Below are 21,239 nucleotides of genomic sequence, written 5' to 3'. Positions count from 1 at the left end.
TTAAATGTTGACGATAATTACGGTGGAAATTAAAAATTGTACTGAGGCAAAGACAGTTTTATTTCTTATTTCATATATATAAATACCGTAATAGGTGCAAAACATAGAAACTCAAGAATACAGTTATTTAGTTTTAAATATGATCAGACAGAAATCGAAGTCCAGTTTATGAGTTCGTTCATGTTTGTCCACTGAGATATGACTAAGCCATCATTCTTACAGTTACAGTCAAGTGTCCTAGACATCCCTTGGCTGCTCACCATGCTTCCCTTCCTCTGGAGATGGGCTAGCTTCTTATTCTGTGAGGCAATGGATAACCCGTCCGCCCTCATGATCTTCAACGATCAAGCTCTTCTGGCATATCAAGCATTCTTCGTTTTCCTCTCTGAGAGTAGCAACCATTTCATCAGGCTTCGCTGCCTTTGGCGTTTGGGTCAGCTGCTTGTTCTGTGAGGTCATGGGTAACCCGTCCCCCCTCATAAACATCAACGGTCAAGCTGTCCTGGCATGTCAATTTTTCTTCGGTTTCCTCGCTGAGTGTAGCAACCACTTCATCAGGCTTTCCTCCCTTTGGAGTTGGGTCAGCTGCTTGTTCTTTTTAGCTTTGAGATCAAAGGTAACCCGGCCGCCATCATGAGGGCGGAAGGTTGCAAGAGTCAAGGAAGACAATATTCAGTTTTTAGAAGATTTTGTATTATTGTCGTAAATGGTAACACAATCTCCTACACAAAATGTGATTTTGTGGGATTAGGCAACCAAAACTGTCATGTTTTGTGGGTGGTGGGTCACATGATTTTCAACCTACATTTAGGGGTGGGTCAGTCAGTTTTGTGCCAAATGGGAGGGGTGGGTCATGTGTTTTCTAACCAGCACTTTACCCCACTTTGTGAATGTGACGTTCTGATTACATGTGGGAATCTCTTCCTCGACGAATTAACGACGATAATGGAAATTTTAGAAGTAATCGGAGGGTCACATTTATAAAGCGGGAGACTGAGATAGCTTGAGATGATATCTGAAATGTAAACTTCTTCGATTCTGTTCAAAGCCCTTTTAAACGACTCAAAAAGATACAGAAACACTGGTAGATAACACTGCATTTATTTATTTATTTATTTATTTATTTTTAATGCAGTGTTCGGGTCCCCTGTGGTCAGACAAGTCATTTAACGTTGCGCCAGAAGTGTCTCAAACAGGAGCATATGATATGCTCCTGTCCCACAGTATTGTTTTAACCCCTCCCTCACCTACCCCCCCCCCAAAAAAAAACAAACAAACAAACAAACAAACAAACAAACAAGCAAACAAACAAAAATACAAAAACAAACACAAAACAAAACAAAAACAAAAATCAAACAAACTAAAAACAAACTAAATAACCAAAGTGTGCAATGCTGAAGTTTTGTCGATCAGGAGTCGATGGAGGGCCGGGGGTAGTTCCCAGACCTCCCCATGAAGTGGTTCAGGACAGTAGAATAATGCATACTTGACGCTTGTTCTAAGCAACCATGATCACGAGATTGAGGAAATAACTATGGTGGAACTAAATCAACTTTATAATCTTTTTTATTTAGTTGAGGCGGAAAAAAAAAAAGAAAAATAGTCCAACATGTGACGAACCGGTGAAGATTTTTCTCAATCGAAGTGAAGAACATCTGCATTCATGGGTCTTCGTAAAAGACAGCGAAAGATTAAAAATTTATGCGTTCAGGCATGTAAATGTACTGTGCTGATTGTGCGTGCCGAATCAGATGATGAGGAAATCGCGTTTTCCTGTAGTTGTCCTGTTGGTAGTGTTTTCATCTCTTTTGGCTACTGTTGACGGATCGTTATTAAGTGGTAAGTTTCAATGTGAAGCTTTATTTAAGATTTTTGTTTTTATTTGACTGACAGCTTCAGTGATGTTTGTAACTCGAGTTTAACTTAAGAACTTAATCTTCATATCTTTTAACTACGTATGTCGTAAAATTCAGCTTACTAACGGGCTAGAATGTGCTGCGTCCACGTTTGAATGTTACGGAACTGAGCTTCCTGTTTTGTCTTAGTTTCCTAATAAGTTTAAGGAACTTGTGCTTCTCAAGTGAAACACAATATATAACACACAATACATAAGCTTTAGTTAATGATTTATTAACTACAGCTTATATATGTTTTGCCACCAAAAGACCTTGTAACCAAACCCTCTCAAGCTCAGTGTAGTGCAAGTGTGGGATTAAATTGTCATTCCAGGATAAAATTAATAATTAATTTTTTTTCAATTTGTTAATATTTTTTTTGATACTGCAGTGGTAAAAAAACACACCATATAATCAGATAGGCAGAAGAATGTCCCAGTTAACACTCCACTTGGCTTAGAGTCGCTATTAGGCTTACAAAGAAAAATGCTAGTCTCGCCTTCTCACCAAGTCTCGCATTTACCTTTCACCTCCCCTCCCTATGCCCTCTCTTGTGTAAGGGCTTTTTGGTTGTGTGGACTGCAGACAAAGAGATAAAGATTTAATAAATACAACTAGGCTAGAAAGGAAACATGGACAGATAAGAAGTAAAAAGATGATTGATATTCTGCATGAAAGACATTTTAGTCATTGCGAGGCCTGATTTTGATGTCAGGCAAGATCAGAATTACTTTAATGAAACATAATGTTTTCTTCATATACTTAGACATACCCGAGAATGTGTTTTGACTCTTCAAAGAAAAAAAGAAAAAAAATGGTTTGAGAAAACGTTTTGTGAGAATGTTTTAAGCTGGGAATAGTGAGATGTTAAAAGCTCTCTTACCAGAGATTTTCAACTTCCTGTCAAGGCACAAGTAATATGAGAGGAGGGGGAGGGAACACTCACATGAGTCCTTAATTGTTCCAGTCATGGCTTAGGGGAATTGTAAGATTTGTAACATTCAGTATGTAAATGGCTACTTTCCCTATGACTGAGGACTGAGTCCTAAGGTGTGCTTCTAGAAAATATCCAATAACCCACTCCAAATAGGGTTTGTGGAAATTTCACAGGGGAAGGGGAGGTCTTAAAGGCCAAAGTTTCTAAAGGAATTCAAAGTAAACCAAAACTAGAATTTCCAGAGGCATTGGCTGGGGGGTAGGGGGGGGGGGTTAAACCAAAAAGCTTTCTGTGAGAGGGGTATGGATATTCAAACCCTCCAGAGAATGGGGTAGAGATACATGTATTTTCTGGAACAGTACAAGGTAAATATTATAAATAATGCTAAATACAATAAGTGCATTTGAAATATTCACAATTAAGCGTAAGTAATAAATTATTATTTGATGCCAAAAGAAGATTCTTTTCACTTTTAATTTCAGTTTTGGATTTTAAACTTCAACCAGAAAGGCCCAACAATTTGTACTATTCATTGAGGGACTCTACATTTGTTTTAAACTGCACTGTTTCAGTGGGAAATTATACACAGACATTGAATTTAACATGGCAACATAACAAGAAATGGTTATTTGGTGAAGTACAGCATATTGATACTGCCACAGTACAACTGACATTATCAAATACAAGCAGCAAAAACAATGGAATTTACTGGTGTGGCCCAAAACTTGGTCATATGTCACAAGGAGTTAACATATCTCTTATAGTGGCAGGTAACTGAATTAAGAGTTATGATTTCAATTAAGTTTGGACCCTCCTGTGTGAAAAGCCTTAAGTACATTTACTATCAAGAAATTTTGGATGATGTAATTTAAACTGTCTGTCTATTTTTAAGCATTCAAAATATTTACAGTATATTAATAAGATTTTTTAAGTAGTTTCAGATTAAAGCTCTTAGTTTCCTTAATGAAGCAAATCCTGGTAAATGTTTCCTTTTTTCTTTTCAGATCAACCTAGTCCTCCACCTAATTTAAGATACAGTGTTGTGGGTGCCATGGACCTTGAGAGAGAGTATCATGTGTTTTGGTCAGCATCAAGTGTTGCTGGAGGTTTGCCTGTTAATTACTCAGTCAAGCTGTGTGTGAATGACTCCTTCACTATAAATAATAGTGTCTGTAATTGGAGCAGTAACCCGGATTGCCGACCTACGAATGTTCTGAGTGTAGATAAAGATTTCTTCTGTGTGCTACGATATAGTGGGGATTTTGTTTCCCCATGTGAGAAAAGCTGTAACTATACAGTGTCTGTAGTTGCTGAGAATGCTGTTGGAAGTGCGACAAGCTGGCGATATCTACCATTCATTCCAGTGTATTCAGGTAATGCATCATGTGTTGGGATCTGATGTACGTTGTTGGGTGTGGCACATGTACATATTGCCTTCAGTGGTAATAACAATGTTCTGAAAGTTATGATCCTTGATATTTTAGGACTGAATTCCTATCAGTACTTTTGAAGTGTCTTGACTTTCCAATTGTCTAAAGGTATAGTCATGCACAACATGCAGTTAACACACTGGGTCAATTCATCTTTAGTTAACAAAACAAAAATGTTCATACACTGTAATACGTGCATCGTACATGTAGGGTGAAGTGAGGGACAAATCTTGTTGAAAAGCATTTTAAACTGAGTAGTTATTTTAAATATATTGATTTCTGCACTAACCATGAAAATCATGGTCATGGTAAAATACATTCATTTGTATGTTTGTTGAAGATATGAAACAATTAGGTGAGGGATTTGAACTTGCATCAATAAAACTGATCATGTCTTTGATTTGAAAAGTCTGCTCCTTAAATAGTCACTGAGGGCTGTTTACTTACACTGTACAAGTGGAAATGCAGTAAAGATAGAGTTTTTATTGACATGTACAGTATTTCAAATGGATGTTCGTGTTTTTTTCAATATAGCCTTTCTCTCCCAAGATGTTTCATTTACGTCCCCTCCCATGTGCTCCTGCCCCTCCCCTTCCTATCCTCACCCATATTTAAGGTAGAATTGACCACAAAGGATTGCATGGTACAGATACATGTGTAGCTGACCAGCTCCAATCCTTTTGGCCTAATTGTAGTAACGCACCCTACCCTCCATTCTGCGGTGCATGTTCCCTCTCATCACCCCTCCCCCATCCTCAGCACTTTGGTTGCTTTGTTGACTGTACGGGCCACTGGGTGAGGAAAACCCTTATGGATCCACAAATTAAGAACTACATGGCCTGTACACTCACTGCAGGCTGCCGGTTGAAAATGTACCTGTCAAATAGTAAATCTCAGACTGTGTAAAACACTAATAATTGCACTTTGTGTTGTTGTCATGCGTTGCACTAATGTGTATTATGCTCTGTGCTCTCCTGGCTAATATTTCCCTGTCTGCCGGCTACATGTATTATAAAATTCATATTTTGTTGTTTTTGAATGAATTCAATCTAACGTTTTTGTTTTTGACTTTTTCTAACTTTAAGCTACCCCTTTGCCTCCTTTGAGTTTCAATGTTGTCACAACTGATAAGCAGAATGAATTAAGAGTCAGCTGGACTGCAAGGGCTGCATGGAGATACACAAAGATGGAATACAAAATACTGTACCATGCAAGAAATGAAATGGAAAACAAGGTTTGTTGGTATTGCATAGTGTAACTCTACTGCTGTTGTTTTTGTTTTAGTTGATTAGAAGTGAACACTTTAGTTTGATTCTGACATGTCGTGTACTGACCAATCACAAAAAAGTTCAGGAAATTCGAGCAAACCTCTCAACCGCAAAATAATTACAGTTGCTGTTTGCAAATAATTTTATTTGGTTTCCTTGCATCTAATTGGCTTTTTCACAATAAGATATATTGATAAATTGATGCCTGTTTTTCATGCATCTGTCCTGTTATTGATCCTGAATTGTGTCATAACATTGTTAAAGTAGCTGTGGCTCCACAAGGTGATAGCCGAGTGGATCAGCAGACCACTTTGACAGTTTTATGACAAAATTTGTTGTCCATTACAGGACAGATGCATGAAAAACTAATGTCAATTTTGTTTTTTTTACAATTATAACAAATTGTCAAATTGTCTGCTCTCGTTTCTTTCGTCAACAGCGCATAAATTGTAAATTCATGTGTCAGTCTGCGTAATGACAATGAAAATTAGCCTATGAGCTCCAGAGAATTTCTGCAGCAGTTATGGTAAATATGGTTTTTGAGTTTCACAATAAATAAGTTGATCAGTTAGATAAAAACCAACTACATGTAGATGAAACTGCATACTGTAAATTAAAGTTAAACAGATGCATACATATTCATGCATAGAGCCTGATGAAGATCTTTTGTTTGTTCCTTTTCCCTTGTAGACCAAGGTTATATCTATTAAAAACAGCTTGACAGAGGTTACCCTGCTCAGGCGATTGAAGGCATTTATGGAGTATTACGTCTACATAATAGTCCGATTTGTTAATGAAGAAGGAAAGAAGAGTGCTCCAAGTGAAGTGCAAGGACCGCGCATTGTGAAAACACCAGCTGGGGGTATGTCTTCTGTGCTGATACAGCTGTATAAGCATGTTAGATCAAAATAGTTTATTTCTTGTATGTGCAGTTTAAACTCTTGTATGTGTAAGTAGACCCCTTTCAGACAAAGGTGTTTTGCTTTAGAAAGCATATTTAATACCACTTTACTAACTCCGAATTCTGAACTGCTTGCTTGGCTTGCATAATGTACATGTGTGTACATGTATAAAACCTCTTGTACTAGCACAAAGTTATTAATATTGCTAGTTAACTTGTCAAATGCATTTTGCATGGTCCAATAATTCAGCAACCGACCTTTAAAATACAGTCATGTGCTGATACAAAAAGGTTCACAAGATTTTCTTTTTGAGCAAGAAAATGACTATTTACATTGTAAATACTTTTTAAATAGTACAGTTAAAACATAGAAACTGCAATTACAATGTAATTAATTTAATTTATTGTTAATATTTATGTAATTGTTTTGCAATTTAAATTTTAGAACCAGATACTCCATCGAAGGTGATAAGAGATTTGTCAGCGATCTTCCCTGGTAATACTGCTCTGAGGAATGTTACAGTAGAGTGGGAGGTGTGTATTAGCTTTTTAAATTACACTGCCTATATAGGAACACTGGTTATGAAGCTACAGTTTAATAATTGTAATATATATTACATTTTCTATTTAAAGGTACTAGAAATGATTTCAACCGACGGCTTTTCACTGTTACTGAGTGGTCAGCTACTTACTTTTCCACCTTCCTTCTCGTCCGCCTGCCTGCCTGTCTGGCAAACTCCCTGGTTAGCACCCTTCAGTCCCGGGGTGGGTACTGCCGGAAAAATTGCGGCCCGCTTTCCCAAAACCTTAACGGCCCTGTTTATGACCGAAATATGTGATATTTCCTACCATATTCATGACCTGACGAAAAATTTGATAGCCTTTTTATGACCTGGCCCTAAAATCAATACCCTGTTCAGACCTGCCTTATAATTAGTTCCCTAGTTTAGACCAATGTTAAATTGTTGTAAATATAATTTGTGAAGGGCTTTTGTTGATGGTCTTATCGATAATGCTGAGAAAGTAGCTTATAATCTTCTTAACAGCATACCCAGTTCAAGACTAGGGTGCAAAAACCATACCCTATTTATGACCAAGTTGGCCGAAATTGATACCCTATTTCTGACAAAAATGCTGAAAACCTAGCCCTTTGGGGCCGCACATACCTATATTAAGGGATTCCCCCCCCCCTCTCCCACCCCCCACCGTGCCTTCAGTTTCCTTTCTTCCCACCCTTCTTTTGTTCTGCCTGCCTGCCTGTCTGGTAAGCTACCTGTTTAACATCCTTTGGTGTCCCCCCCCCCCCCCTGCCTGACTGTCTTGTAGGCTCTGTGCTTAACTTCCTTCTGTTTCCTTTTTTCCCACTTTCCTTCTCTTCTGCCTTCGAACAATCTCTCTAATCTCTACTCCTTTGTTCCACTTACGACTTAAAAAAGTTTGGTTAATATTTTCCTTACAAGCCAACATTGTATAATAACGATAAAAAATATTTGATTTGTTAATTTGTGTATCCAGAGTAGTGGCCAAATCTACACTAGGGACGATTTATTTGCTTGAGACTAATAATCCGTAAATATTTTTCTAGCATCGGTCCTAACCTGGAAAAAGCCATACCTACGATGAACTCTTCTTGTTGTTGATTCCTTGGGGATAACAACAACACACCTGAATGAATTCAAATGAATTGGAAGTTATCTGCAGGAATTTGTCAACGAGTAAAGCCCCAGGTTATGATAAGATCCCAATGGATGTGATTAAAAATTCATTTCACCTCATTGTGCATCTGATTTGTCAATATCATTAACGTTTCTTTACATAGAGATGGTTTCTCGAAAAAAAATGAAAATTGCTTTTTTTTTTAATTAGCAGGATCCTCGGCTATGTAAACAGGGATCGCTATTAATATTCTGGTCTTTTTGTAATTTACAGACAATCTCTTCATTAATTTGTCTTGGGCTGATCCGTCTCAGCATGTCTGCAAGACGTGCTGACAGATGAGTCAGTTCAAGATCAATTTTGCCACCTAATTCGTCCAGACACCGGATTTTACCTAGGCTATTTATCCATGTCAGACTGATAAGGCGTCTCGGTTGGATAAACCAATGTCTCCTTATGTAAATTCGGCATCGGATAATTCGTCTCTAGTATAAATTTGGGAATGAAGGTCTTGGTAAGTGTTTTCAACGTCATCCTTTGGCTTCAGCTGACAGCACCTACCCCACCCTTAATCAGTTTGGATATGATAAAGCACCTCATGGTTGGAAATCTTCAAAAACGTCGTGATGTATTGTGAGAATTGTATCTAATAAAAGTGAAAATTTCATGGTCGCTTGGAAATACGAAATGTATCTACTCGTGTTGAAAAACATTTCAATCGTCCGCAGCGCTCACTCGTGAAATATTTTTCAACACTCGAAGATAAATTTCTTATCTCCGTGCGGCCATGTAATATCCTCTATTTCAACTCTTAATAATACTTATTTGCCATCGTTTCTTCCAGTTGGCACGCAATTCCTCCTGGCATGGCACTCCTGGTAAACATGTGGTTTACTGCAATTATCATCATGTTAGCCAAGGTTCTGTTCCAGACTGTGAATATTATGTGGATGCCACATCAAATAGAGCAGTTTTACAAAGACTTGATTCTGCCAAAAGTTACAATGTCTTCATAAAGATGTGTAACAAAGAACAATTTTGTAGTGCAGTTGGTGAGCCGTACATAATTAAGGAACTTCAAGGTGGGTTAAGAAAGTAAAATATCAAATAGGAAGAAAATGTTTGACCGCATTTCTAATCACCGACAAGAGAGTTAACGATATGACACATAGCGTAGTATTTTTGAGAAACCTTGAGGTGTTTGGAAATGTGGTCAAACAGTATCTTGAGCATTTGATATATCTTTTCAATGGAAACTAGAGCTAAGGAGAAAACGGAGAAATGAAATCATAAAAATCTATTTTGGTACAAGCTGCTTTGTTTTGGAAGTCCCACTGTGTAACTTGTGCCCCAACAAGGCTGATTTTGTTCTGTGTTACCGGGTCGTGTAAACACTGTCACGTTCATGATTTCTCTTCTCAAGGCTGCTGAACACTAGCCGATTTTTTTGTCGGCCGACAAAAAATCTTGACTTGTCGGCTAGTGTGCGGTGAATTCAGACAAGTCTGCGAGAAGATCGGGGCTTGTCGGGCGATATCTGACAGTGCTAAATCTCAAAACGTCTTGACGGGCCTTGTCGGCTAGTGTGCGGTGGACCAAGACAATTTGTCGGGGCTCGCGCGCGCCTCAACTAATTAAGAAATGTCATGAGAGTCACGTCAGTGAATAGGCGCCATCTTGATTTTGGATAACTCGGCCCCAAGCCTGAACGCGGTCAGTCGCGACAAAAAATCGGCTAGTGTGCGGCAAGCAGATGGCCCGACAAATTTTAACCCGATTTGACCCCGACGAAAAATCTGTAGTTCTACGACAAAAAATCGGCTAGTGTGCGGCAGCCTTTAAAATTTCATTAGTCATTAATGAGTTTGCGGACACAATGCGACGTACCGTCATGGAGTTTAAATTGTATTCTAAGCAGTACATGATTAAAGGAGCAAAGAAGTGGACCCAAGATTTTACTCATCGTTTTAGGAAAGATGGGTACATGGTGGGGGTGCTCTTGAAAGAGAGTACAGTTAAACTTATTCCGAGGGAGGTTTTTGTTTTTTAAATGAACAAATATTCAATCTTCAGGTTTTTGTGGCATGTAAGATGAAAACAATACATGGCGTTTTGAATACTGGGCCAGGGTTTGTTTTCGTGTTTCCATTTTGTTTTAAAATGAATCCCTGGTAAGAAACTCATATGTAACTACTCGGCATGTGTGTATTTTTCATGTAGATAACTCAATACCACCAAAGGACGGAGGAAAACTGAGCAGCAAACAAATCGCTTTGATCACAGTGTCAGTTGTGGTGGCATCTATAACAGCTTCGGTTGCGGTATACTTGCTGAGGTACGAAGGTATTTTTGTCAGTGTACTGCTGGTAGTCAAGAGTGGCTTTCTTATTACTAAAGGAAGAATCTCTCTTAAGCGACCACCTTGGGAAATCCAAGGAGGGGTCATTGGACTTAAAGAGAGATCCTGTCGCTTCTGGGAATGGGCTCCTGTGAGCGATTATGTTCTAAAGCAATATAGGCTTTGCTCTATTAGAACGTTTAGCATAAAGCTGGGAATGTGTAAATGATTGTGAATAATATTTTGAGTTAAAGTGATGGGTGTTTTTTTTATAGACAGTTGCTTTAAAGAATGGAGACCTATTGAATCAACGTCTCAAGACAGTTCTTCATTGCACGGCAATCCAACATCTGTTAACTCGCTCCCTTAGCAGTGTTATTTTATTTCAGTGACTGCGCCCTCGTCAACTATCACGCGATAGATATCGAAAGTTAATAATGCTATTGTTAAAAATAATTCACGAGCCTCTCAGCTAGTGTATCGCAGTAAATCTGTTGGCCAAGGATTAGGCATGCATCCAAACTGTGTGTGTAATCTTCTCCTCAGACAATGGCTTCATAGACGTGGTGTGTTGCCAAGAATACGCTTGAGGAACCGTTTAATACTTCAAGTAAGTAGATATTGTCTGATAATATTACAATTGATCTTTATTCGTGCTAAGTTTGGTGCTTTCTGATGCATACTGTTTAATTCTTTAAGTGTTATAAGCTCGAGTACACATATTGACAGCAAGGGTGGTTTTTGTCAGGTTAATATATGTTTTCCATGTTTGTTTACCGTAATTTATTTGGAAACCTCACTGCATGCTCAGCAATAGAAGAAAGTGGATTCAAGCAATAATATTTCAAAGCAAAATAGTTTGATCAGTGGCAAGCATTTAACGTTGCTTTTTTGCCATTGCACGAGAAAGTTGCTAAATACAGTACATGCTGACTATAGGCTGTGAGCTGCTCTGAAACTGACTTCAGAGCTAGGCTTACTCCAACAACCCAGCAATCATCGACATAGTACCAGTACAGTGGAGCCTCTGACATTCAGACACCTCTATAATACGGGCAGTTTTTTTTTTTCTTTCTTTCTTTCTTTCTTTTTTTTTTTTTTTGCAACCAAGCCAGAATTTATATAATCTCTCTGTAATGTAGTACGTCAATATTAGGGACACATGAAGAGGTTTGACGGTATTGAGGTACTCCTGTCTTATGGCGACTTTGTATTCTTAGTATAGAGTTTTATAGAGGTTAATTATTTTTTTCCTTATATGGTATTCCTGGTTATTCTTACAAAATCACACGCCACACACGTGTCAGCGACTGTTTTAGCTTTCAGATTGTAGCTAGTGTGTTCCGTAATATTCCCATAAATTTCGTGTCCTTGTCACGTTCGTTCTTTGGATTACTGATTTAAAATGTTCACCCACGTTGTCAACTACTCGGAGACATTCGATGTGAAGATGTTTTCTTTTTTTTTTTTTAATGTGGTCGTTTTTAGAAATTTCAAAGAGTTCGCAGATTTTCGAAAATTGGTTTCACAGGGGTTTATGGTTTTCACTTCTCTGGATCCTAATCAATTTTATTACAAGAAGCGATCGGTCAGCTTCAGGTTAGCAAAATGACACGTTATTCTCTTTTCCTTTGCAGCCCCCTGTACCGCCTTATAACTATGTGGAGCCATCAGCGACAAATGACTATGATCAACTTAATTTGAACGAAAACCAACTTTGATGTCACATTGGACAACATGATAAATGCCAAGTAAACTAGTCGCATGGGTGCTGAGTCAAGCAATTGCTAGTTTATATTTAAATTGATAACTTAACAATCGAAACTCTCCACAACGGCTGCCTTGGGACAGAGAAAAGTGGCCATTAATAATAGAGGTGGCCGTTATGGGGAAGTAAGGGTGAAATACTAAACCTGATTTTTTTTTTGTGTGTATAAATACATAACACGATCAAATATACATCTGTTAAAGGAGCTTCGTCAAGGTTTGCGCACGTTGGAGATTTAAGCCTCAATTTTTATTGCCAGTCGTTTGTAATCCGTGTCAATCTTCTCCATCCTTAACCACTCTTGTTCCTTTATGGTTTATTATTATCGCTTTGCTGTTTTTCTAACGTAGTAAACTATCATTTTCAGGTCTCCTTCAATTTGGAGGTAATTTTGTACGTGGCCAAAATAACTTAAAATGCCATGACTGAGCTCCTTTAAAATGCAGAAATAAAACAGAGACAGACACCAACGAGGTGCGGTACGGATTAAGTTTCGTTGACCTTTTGCTATATAAAAAAAAAAAAAAAAAATGGAGTTTTGCATACACCGTTCGTGAATTATTCTTAAACTGGCCGTTGTTGAGAGGCTATTTAGGCAGTCGGTACGCGCTTTAGTGGCCGTTGCTGTTGTGGAGAAGTGGTCCTTGTAGAATTGTTGTACTGAGGTATGGACCGTTCGCAGAACAAAAAAAATGGCCGTTATCTAGAGGTGGCCGTTGTAGAGAGGTGGTTGTTCTATAGAGGTGGTCATTAGTGGAGGTTCGACGACCTTGATTAAAAGGCGTATGTTAGGAAAATTCTGATGGAAAAAGGACAAAAGGGAAGAAATAGACAGTAATGTTTACAAATTACATGCAAACAGAAGTAGTTGTAAACCTAGATAAGTTAGGAATTTCCAAGCCAATTACAGTTAAACATTTTGAATTAAACGCGAAAACCTCTTATTTAAAGGTGACCAAAGTTTGAATTGTAATAAACAATGGCCTACATTTGGCGTGAAAATATGCTCAGATATTTGTCTGCGGACATTTTCTGTTCCTGGAAGTGAGCTGTCAGCTTCGAGGAACAGATAATGTCAGAGGACAAATATTCGAACCTAATTATAAGGTCAAATGGAGGCTATTGTAACTTTTAAGTATTTTTGCAACACGCGAGATCTTTTCTTAAAATTGAGGAATGTTCCCCACTTGGTTTATATTCAGTCACGTGACTCATTTAGACCAATCTCGTCCGAGCAAAAGTATTTGATGAATTATAATTACATATATTTAATTACTTTAAGATATTTGAGCTGCACTCTGATTTTTTAATCCAATCCACCTCAAATAATAACTATCATGATTGAGCCCGTGTCATATGTATAATTTAGTTTATTTGCAACGTAGTCTTTGTAATAATTTTGGGTGCTTTTCTATATCATCTTCATCTGTCCACTTGGCATTGTATATAGTAGGTATTGTGACAGGAAATTAGGCTTTTCAAACTCATTAAAAAAAATTCATCAACATAGTACATCAGCATAGGTTCAAAAACCGGTCCACTACTTGATCAACGTGAGCGAATCAGCGACTTCAACCAGTTAGTCATGCTCAGAATATGCATTAGGCAGTTTTGGGCTTGATCCATTTTGGACCAATCTTGGGTGAAGATAGCCTAAATTGCACGGCCGCTGCCAAAATGAACTGGTCTAGGTATTCACACAGAGCGGGTTCAGTTTGAACGGTTCCAAAACTGAAACTTTGTTGTGAAAGGCAAAAATCGGGAGAGGAACAGCACAGGTAGCGGGTCGGTGACTCTATCCGGTTTAAGTGTTGGACCTGATCCATTTGTAATTGTTCCCTCGTCACCATAACCTTAGTTAAATTGAACTTTCTAGGCATTTGAAAATTGGAAGCATGCACTCTTTTTTAGAATTGCATGCCCAGACTTTTTATACCAATTTCTCATCCACAGACAACTTTGTTCAATGGAATTATTTGTATTGTGCAAATAATGTTTTTTCTTATTGCGATCAAAACTTACTCTAAGACGAGAAAGTACAAGCGTTAAGGTTTCTTATTACTTTCTTCGCTGCTACTACTATTACATTTAAGACCATCTTGTTTAATAATTTTGTATTTCGTGTTTTATACTTTGATTTTGTAGTTAGTTAGTTAGTTAGTTTAGCTGTTGCAGATGCTGCTGCTGTTGTTGTTGACTTTAGATAGCTGTTCAATAACCTATAAGTAGCCTTATGAAGGCGTGCTGAATAAATATTTCCAAAAAAAACTAGTTAAAATTATTTTTTAGCTTCTCTGATTATCACATTTGATTTAGTTGTTGTCAGGGTGATGTTCTAACTCAGATGCTAGCTTTCCATCAGTAATACTTCAATGGATCAATGCTACCGCTCTTTATTACCTGATGCTACAATAATAGTATCATATAAATGATAAAAAGCTGATGTTAATATTTTTGTGGAAACAAGGCTTTGTATGTCAGATAAAGATGATACGTATATCCCAAGTGGATTTATTCTTCACAGAAATGACTTTTAAAACTTCAATATCAGAACTTGCTATGCACTGCCGTATACATTAAAAATGATTTAAACTATACAGGAATTCCATGCAGGTTCAATATTAATAATGTAGAAATTACTATAACAGTTCTAAGCAGTCCAATTCCAAATATCTATGTGGTAGGTAGCTACCGTTCAAATCTAATGTTCCAGTTTTAGAGTTGATGAAAGTCCTCGTTCATCTTTATAAATCAGTAATAACAGATACTAGAATACCCACCATACTTATTGGAGATTTCAATATTAATATAATGTAAGACACAACAGACGAAAGGTGTCTCAAAAAAATCACTGATAAAAAATAGAGGATACATACAATTAGTTAACCATTATACTACTGACTACCGTACACAAATGGATCACATTTATATCACTGTACCACAACTTGAGCAATTTTCATGTACCCTTGAGTCATACTCGGAACTCGGAATTGGCCTATTGGGTGCAAACATGTCTTCTGGGGGTTGCCAAATATTTGAAGTTTTACAGCCGACAAGCTAACTTTCGCGCCAACGTTTGCAAGTATTAGAGGTTTTTGATATATTTTCGATTAATATTTACTCGCGCAACTTCAAACCTAGGCTCGATTTCCAGCCGTTTTGGGAGTCCGTTTGTTGATAGTCCTCCCAACAGACGGCTGGATCACTGGTCAGTATCGCTTTTGTCCGTGACGTCATATCCGCTTTTTATGCAAACTACCATGCGAGCAGCGCGGGGAAAAATATGGCGGAGGTTGTTACTCCGTGAAAATTAAACCTGTTGGCAAAAATGTGTTCTATGTGGAAATATTTTGGATAATCCAAGAAAAAGCGTAAAACTAAAACAGGAACTGCACGAAATCGTAGCCAGCAAGAATCTGGACCCCAAGGGTATCTTTGCAGCGATAAACTTATTTATGGTAAATCGGTAAACAAATATTCTGAGTAGAGTCGAAATCGTCATCACTGAGCCCGAGTGGTCCAATGCAAGAGAGCTATCCAGTGATACCGAGGATCATAAGCCAATGTTGCTTCTTCGGCCTGCCTCTGTTATAAGACCTCTGCAGCAAACTACACCTTTTCCTCTTTACCATACAGGTTCTACCACTCTTGATAACATCACCGAATGGCACTAATTTTGCAGGATTTCCAAAGCGAAAAAGCTCACATTTGTAAAGTGAAGGTAAGAACTCTTTTTCTGTTCTTGGGATAAAAGATACCAGGAGTATAAGGTAAAGTACTGTTTCTATCCCGATTGCATGATACGTTTGGGTAAACACACGGGCGTAATAAAACTCGTATCCAAGCACATGTTTAGTTAGCCCTACCCTTTTGCGTCTATCGAAAATAGCCATAAAGAAATAACCAACGGACAAAATCAAGTTGATTTACTGGTAATCATCGCCGAAAAATAACTTTTTTTCCGGCAAAATTAATTAGTGAGAGAATAGGCGTTTCCTCGGTGATCCGCATGCTGTAAGTAATGCCAAGTTTTGTAGCAAAGGCTATAAACAAGTACAGTAGAGCAGGTCATACATTCATTCAAAACTTATTTCCTGTTTTTTTGGGTGCACTCACAAGAGCTGATGGTTCACGGGATAATAATTACTAAAACGTACAGATACTTTTCAGGTTTGTTGATTACAAATAACCTCCCTTCTTTGTAAGACAGATGAAGACTTAATTAATGGCAAATATTTACAAAAGAACATGTATTCCATTTACAATTGGATATCAAAATTGCAAAGTTTTTTTCAAAATCCCCTACGTCTACATCAAAATGTAATTTGTGATAATCGGTATTGACATAAATTAATATTTTGCCGACACGGAACAGAGAACTGGGTGGGAGAGTAGTACGCGAAGGCTCGTGGGTAGTACGTTTGTAAAAAGAGACGGTTGAGAAACTTGTGACATTCTACGGTCAGCCTTGCCACTAGCACTTTCCCATAAGGTTTATTTTTATTGTATAATTAGCGTCACATGATTTGTTTTTTTCATTCTGTTGTCAGTTATAGGTCAACCTTAAAACCCCAAAGGTGGCGCCACTGCATTTGGTCGGGGGTACACGGTCCCTATTTTTCCTAACAAGAGGTTTTTGGGGTTTACGTGTCCGGCTTTGGCGCATGTAGGACGTTACTTGATGTATCTCTTATCCACTTTGTTGTAAGCTTATTGTCGCAAATAAAACATATCTTGGGCCTGGCTGACCAACGCGTCCATGCCTCAACCTTTCAGTGTGTTCGGTTGTGTAGTGAAGGCAAAATATGTAGAAGTAAGACCGTGCTATTATGTGCTAAATGTCCATGTGACGATGCTTCAACATGACATTTTTGGAGTAGACCTTTTTAGCTTAGGCGGCTTCTTGCACTAGTTTAGACCATGTGTTGATACTCTTGAGAATTCTCGCTTTCAAATTTTCAAATAGTTGCGTGTATATGAATATATATTTTTTAGGTTGATAAAAGACAATTCCCTAGCAAATATCACGTGATGTGTAATGGGAAAACAAACCACCCAAGCTAAAAAAGTCTATAGAGCATTACTGGAGTGTGAGAGGCCAGATGTGTTTGTAACAGGTGGTCAGAACTGGCCCGTGCTATTAAACTCTTATTTCATATCCAGTGTTTTCTAAAGATAAATTTGGAATCAACTACGACAAATATTTGAGACAAATCATTCTAATTCTTACCAGTGTCGGATAAAGTGGGCGTCATCAATGGCCCTCAGCCGCAGCCTTTCCCTATAAGTTACATATATCAAATTTATATGGATCACCATATCGGGGACCCTAGCACGACCTAAAATAATCCGCCCTCTTTTGCTCGTCCCAGATATTAATTACTTTTACACAGATTGAAGTAAGAAACCTGGCTTGGTCCTGCATAAGCGAGTTGAGCAGAGAGATAATATAACCAATGCACAGCCAGCACAACTAGTAAATCGGACTGGTTTCTGAATCTCATCAACGCAGCATCGAAGATGAGCGGGAAAGACTGAAAAACTACGGATTTTCCTGAGGCCGTTGGCTGTAAAACTAAGACATCTTTTCCCTTAATTTGCCGATACGAAAAGCGCCCTAAAACACACTTTACAGCAAAAGAAAACTCATCAGCACTGTTTTCCGCCATGTTGGAAAAACGAGTGACAGAATTGACCTATCACAGCCAAGCCTGCTCGATTCTAGCAGGCTTGGCCGTGATTGGTCCAAAAATACAATGGCTAGACCAGTGATCCAGCCGTGGTGTGGGGAAAGAAACGCGGGCTCACAAAGCGGCTGCAAATCGAGCCTACTTCAAACCAGCAGTTCTTCTGTCTTAGGATTTGAGAAACGAGGTGTCGCATGCTTCCAGTTAGTATAATAAGTCGCAGGTTTCGTCTTCAAAGTTCAGCTGCGCACGAGAACGCTAAGCAGCATCACGAGACAGGTAACATCGACTCGCTTTCAGGAAACCACATCAGAACACCGAGCAAACTGTCGTTCACTTATTCGAAGTTGTTGGAATCGATGGTCCAAAGTAAGGGGTCATTTTCTCGAAGAAGTCTTGGATATCCATTTTTTCCCGCCATTTTAGCAGAACTTAGCATGCACGAACGCCCTTCAAACCTCAAATATTTGGAGGCAAACATGTCATGTTTTCACCAATTAGAACATATTTTACGTCATGTGTCCACGCTGAGATGAAAAACTCGGTATTAACATTTTAAACACCCATTTTTTTTTTTCTGATTTGAATATTCCAGATATTATGACCGACCAAACCTCTCTTCTCCAAAGAATTTCCCCGCCATGAACCAATTCTCAATGATGGCCCATTTTGTAGGCCTTCTTGTAGGATGAAAGCAATCAGTTGAAAACGAATTTCGGATTAAAAAAGCGAACGAAATCAACTGGAGGGAATGTTAAGCTTAAAATGATAAGCGGAAAATTCGCCCATCATGCCAAGTAATATTCAATTTCATATTCAAAGACGTGGTAGTCAAAAATAGATATATATTAAACTCGATTTAGCTTTTTCGTCATTTTCTCGTAAAGAAATATTTTCGTTTTCAAACGGAAGTTAAAACCAGACACGATAATTATAAAGACAACTGTCCATGTTAATGATTTAGACTACAGAAATTATAAGTTGCGCACAAACACCTTAATGAGAATTTAAAAGCTAAGTATTCATTTTATTAAAAGCAGCTGAAAGGAAGTCCCAACGAAATTAGCGTTTTCCAAATTGCTTGCCTTATTTGTCAAGTAATCAATAGCCTGACAAGTTAATTAAAAGGTTGTTTAAAGACTGTCAAGATGAACGGGCCTTTTGGAGGAAATGTCAGAAAGCAGCAAATATTAGGTCAGAGATACATGGTGACTAGTTAAGTCCTAAAACGTAAAACCGATTGATATTTTGAGATATCATAAAATTTTAACCTTATTAATAGAGCTAATCTGATGACCTTTATTAATACGCGATAAATTTTTAAAGCATGGAGCTTCTGGAGCCGTGGATAAAATTTACAAGGAAAAAAACGGAATGCAATTTCACCTGGACTACTGAGAGTATGTGGGCAGACCTCATTTATATTGAAAAATAATTTATTTTTGGAGAAAAAAAAAACTGTTCAGCAAATTTTCAAACCGATCGTGAATATTGCATTTAATTGCATGTTATAAATTATTAGTTCGGTTAGAAATGTATTGTTTGTTTCTTCGTGGAAAGTTAGATTAGAAGCGTGATATTTAGTTTTTTGATCTCAGACAGATGGAAATCGAAACCGAAAAATATTCAACTAATTAGTATTGAACACCAGAGCATTTTGACATATTATTTACATTAAACTCCTCTTCTAAAAGCGACATGAAATTGATATCTACAGAATGACTGTTCTTCATTATCAGTGAGACCACTCACTTGGAGCTAAGTCTTCTATTGACGAGGTAGGTTGAGTGACTTTTAAACTTCTTGAATGATCCTACTTACTGCTGTCGATTTATTGCCTCGTTACAAATTAAGAACATGTTTTTGCCGGTCAGTCAGCCCTTCGTTTTTTCGCATTGTTGGGATTGTTGTTGTTTGACAGGATGGTATTCAAATTCAAACTCAGTTTAACATTTGAAATATAAAGCGAGTTTTTCTGTCAGCCCTGAGTTAATTTCGTCTCAACTTTTCATCTTACCTGAAGAGTTGAAGTTTTCCAGTACTAGGCAGACAGTGGTTATGTATGAATAAAAACATTCTTGCGATTTAAAAGCGGCACAGGTTATATTGTCGTATTCGGACCCTTGTCTTTTACGTCACAGCTATATTTAGTGTTTTAAAGAAACTTTGGAGCTTATGTCTCTCTTAACTAAATTAAAGCTAAATTAAAATGTCGTTGTCGTGTGTTCTGTTGTTAAGGGTAATTATTTTACGTAGTTCTTTACAAAACTTGGGAAAAAGCTACAAAGTTAGAACTTTACCGATCTCGAATTCGTTAATAGAGATCTTTGAAGCCATAAAGTTTAGTCTACTTGAATAGAATTAATTGAAGCGTTGTCAACCTGCGTATATGCATACTATGGTTTTAATGAAACATTTAGCTCGGCGTTGAGATCAGGACGCTATTGTGAAACCGAGTGTAAAACGTATTCCCGTTAGCTTTTGATCACTTAATCGTCGTAAGAGTTTTGAGCATTTGGTTTTCCTAGGTCGAACTCTAAAGCGGAACTCTTAATTAACATCAAAAGATGTTTCATGGAAAGATTCGAACGCTTCTGTATTTCAATATTCTCAGGTTAGCTGAAGTAAGTGGTATTGAACTTAATACAAAAATGGCCGAGTTATTTGCGTGTCGAACTCAAGTGTGCACTTTGTAGTTTTATTTACAGCAGGGTAATTGCAGTATCCTTAACGGTGCGAAACAAAAGAGCGACAGTATTTAATTTACAATTATTTAACATCATAATAATTGAAGTGAAATTTTTTATTTTTTTTAATTAAACCAACCTTATCTCTTTACAGTGTGACTATTTTCCCTTGCCTTTAAACCTAAAGTTTTCTGTTAACAAGGTAAGTTGAAGACTCTCTAAACTTTTTATCAGATAATTTTTACTGTGCGTATATCCTATGTGCTGGGAGAAACACGTCCAGTGCTATAATCGGATAGCTGTTCGAAATCATTATGTGTATAAAAGTCACTGAAACATTTGAAAGCCAAGGGAAGTGTTGCTCACAATCCTGAATGAATTTAGTTGACAGTTTTAAACTCGATTAACACTTTTCAGCCTTTTAGCTCGTGCAGCGAATTAACTTGACATAATATTCGGCTGTCAGTACTTTTTTGACCCAAAACCAAGTCTTCGAGGCAGCAGACTTTTAGCTTTCCGAATACGAGCTCAATTTTATTTGAACGCAAAATAATAATTAGTTTCTCGCTTTTCGAAGACTTCAATTTGATGTTGTTTTAAAATGTGCGATTTCCGAACATGGAACAGGAGTTAAATAAGCTGATAACTCGCTTTTTCTCGTTGATAATCAAG

The 21,239-nt window shown here is 37.7% G+C and overlaps 1 protein-coding gene and 1 long non-coding RNA gene across 4 annotated transcripts; both read left to right on the top strand.

Moving 5' to 3' along the window:
- Positions 1 to 1,401: 1,401 nt before the first annotated feature.
- LOC149098983 (uncharacterized) lies at positions 1,402 to 13,702 on the top strand. Of its 3 annotated transcripts, XM_089277540.1 has the most exons (10): positions 1,402 to 1,839; positions 3,315 to 3,602; positions 3,837 to 4,205; positions 5,348 to 5,496; positions 6,221 to 6,392; positions 6,877 to 6,965; positions 8,932 to 9,169; positions 10,308 to 10,422; positions 10,972 to 11,035; positions 12,063 to 13,702. In XM_089277540.1, exons 1-10 carry the CDS (start codon positions 1,752 to 1,754, stop codon positions 12,144 to 12,146), a joined length of 1,656 nt encoding a protein of 551 aa, XP_089133666.1. In that variant the 5' UTR covers positions 1,402 to 1,751; the 3' UTR covers positions 12,147 to 13,702. The 3 variants fall into 3 exon arrangements, with proteins under 3 accessions (XP_089133666.1, XP_089133668.1, XP_089133667.1); XM_089277542.1 differs by lacking the exon at positions 3,315 to 3,602; XM_089277541.1 differs by lacking the exon at positions 10,308 to 10,422 and having other exon boundaries at positions 1,403 to 1,839.
- Positions 13,703 to 15,839: 2,137 nt separating this feature from the next.
- Positions 15,840 to 20,878, top strand: LOC149098982 (uncharacterized). The gene is made up of 3 exons (XR_016203644.1): positions 15,840 to 15,914; positions 19,598 to 19,658; positions 20,722 to 20,878. It is a non-coding gene; the product is annotated as an uncharacterized LOC149098982 (long non-coding RNA).
- The last annotated feature ends 361 nt before the right edge of the window (positions 20,879 to 21,239 follow it).

This window comes from Orbicella faveolata, unplaced genomic scaffold, assembly GCF_042242905.1.
Source record: "Orbicella faveolata isolate gen_17 unplaced genomic scaffold, um_ofav_v1 contig_46, whole genome shotgun sequence".
Classification (NCBI taxonomy): Eukaryota; Metazoa; Cnidaria; class Anthozoa; order Scleractinia; family Merulinidae; genus Orbicella; species Orbicella faveolata.
The sequence above is the reverse complement of the archived record's forward strand: the minus strand, read 5'-3'. Positions and strand labels throughout refer to the sequence as shown.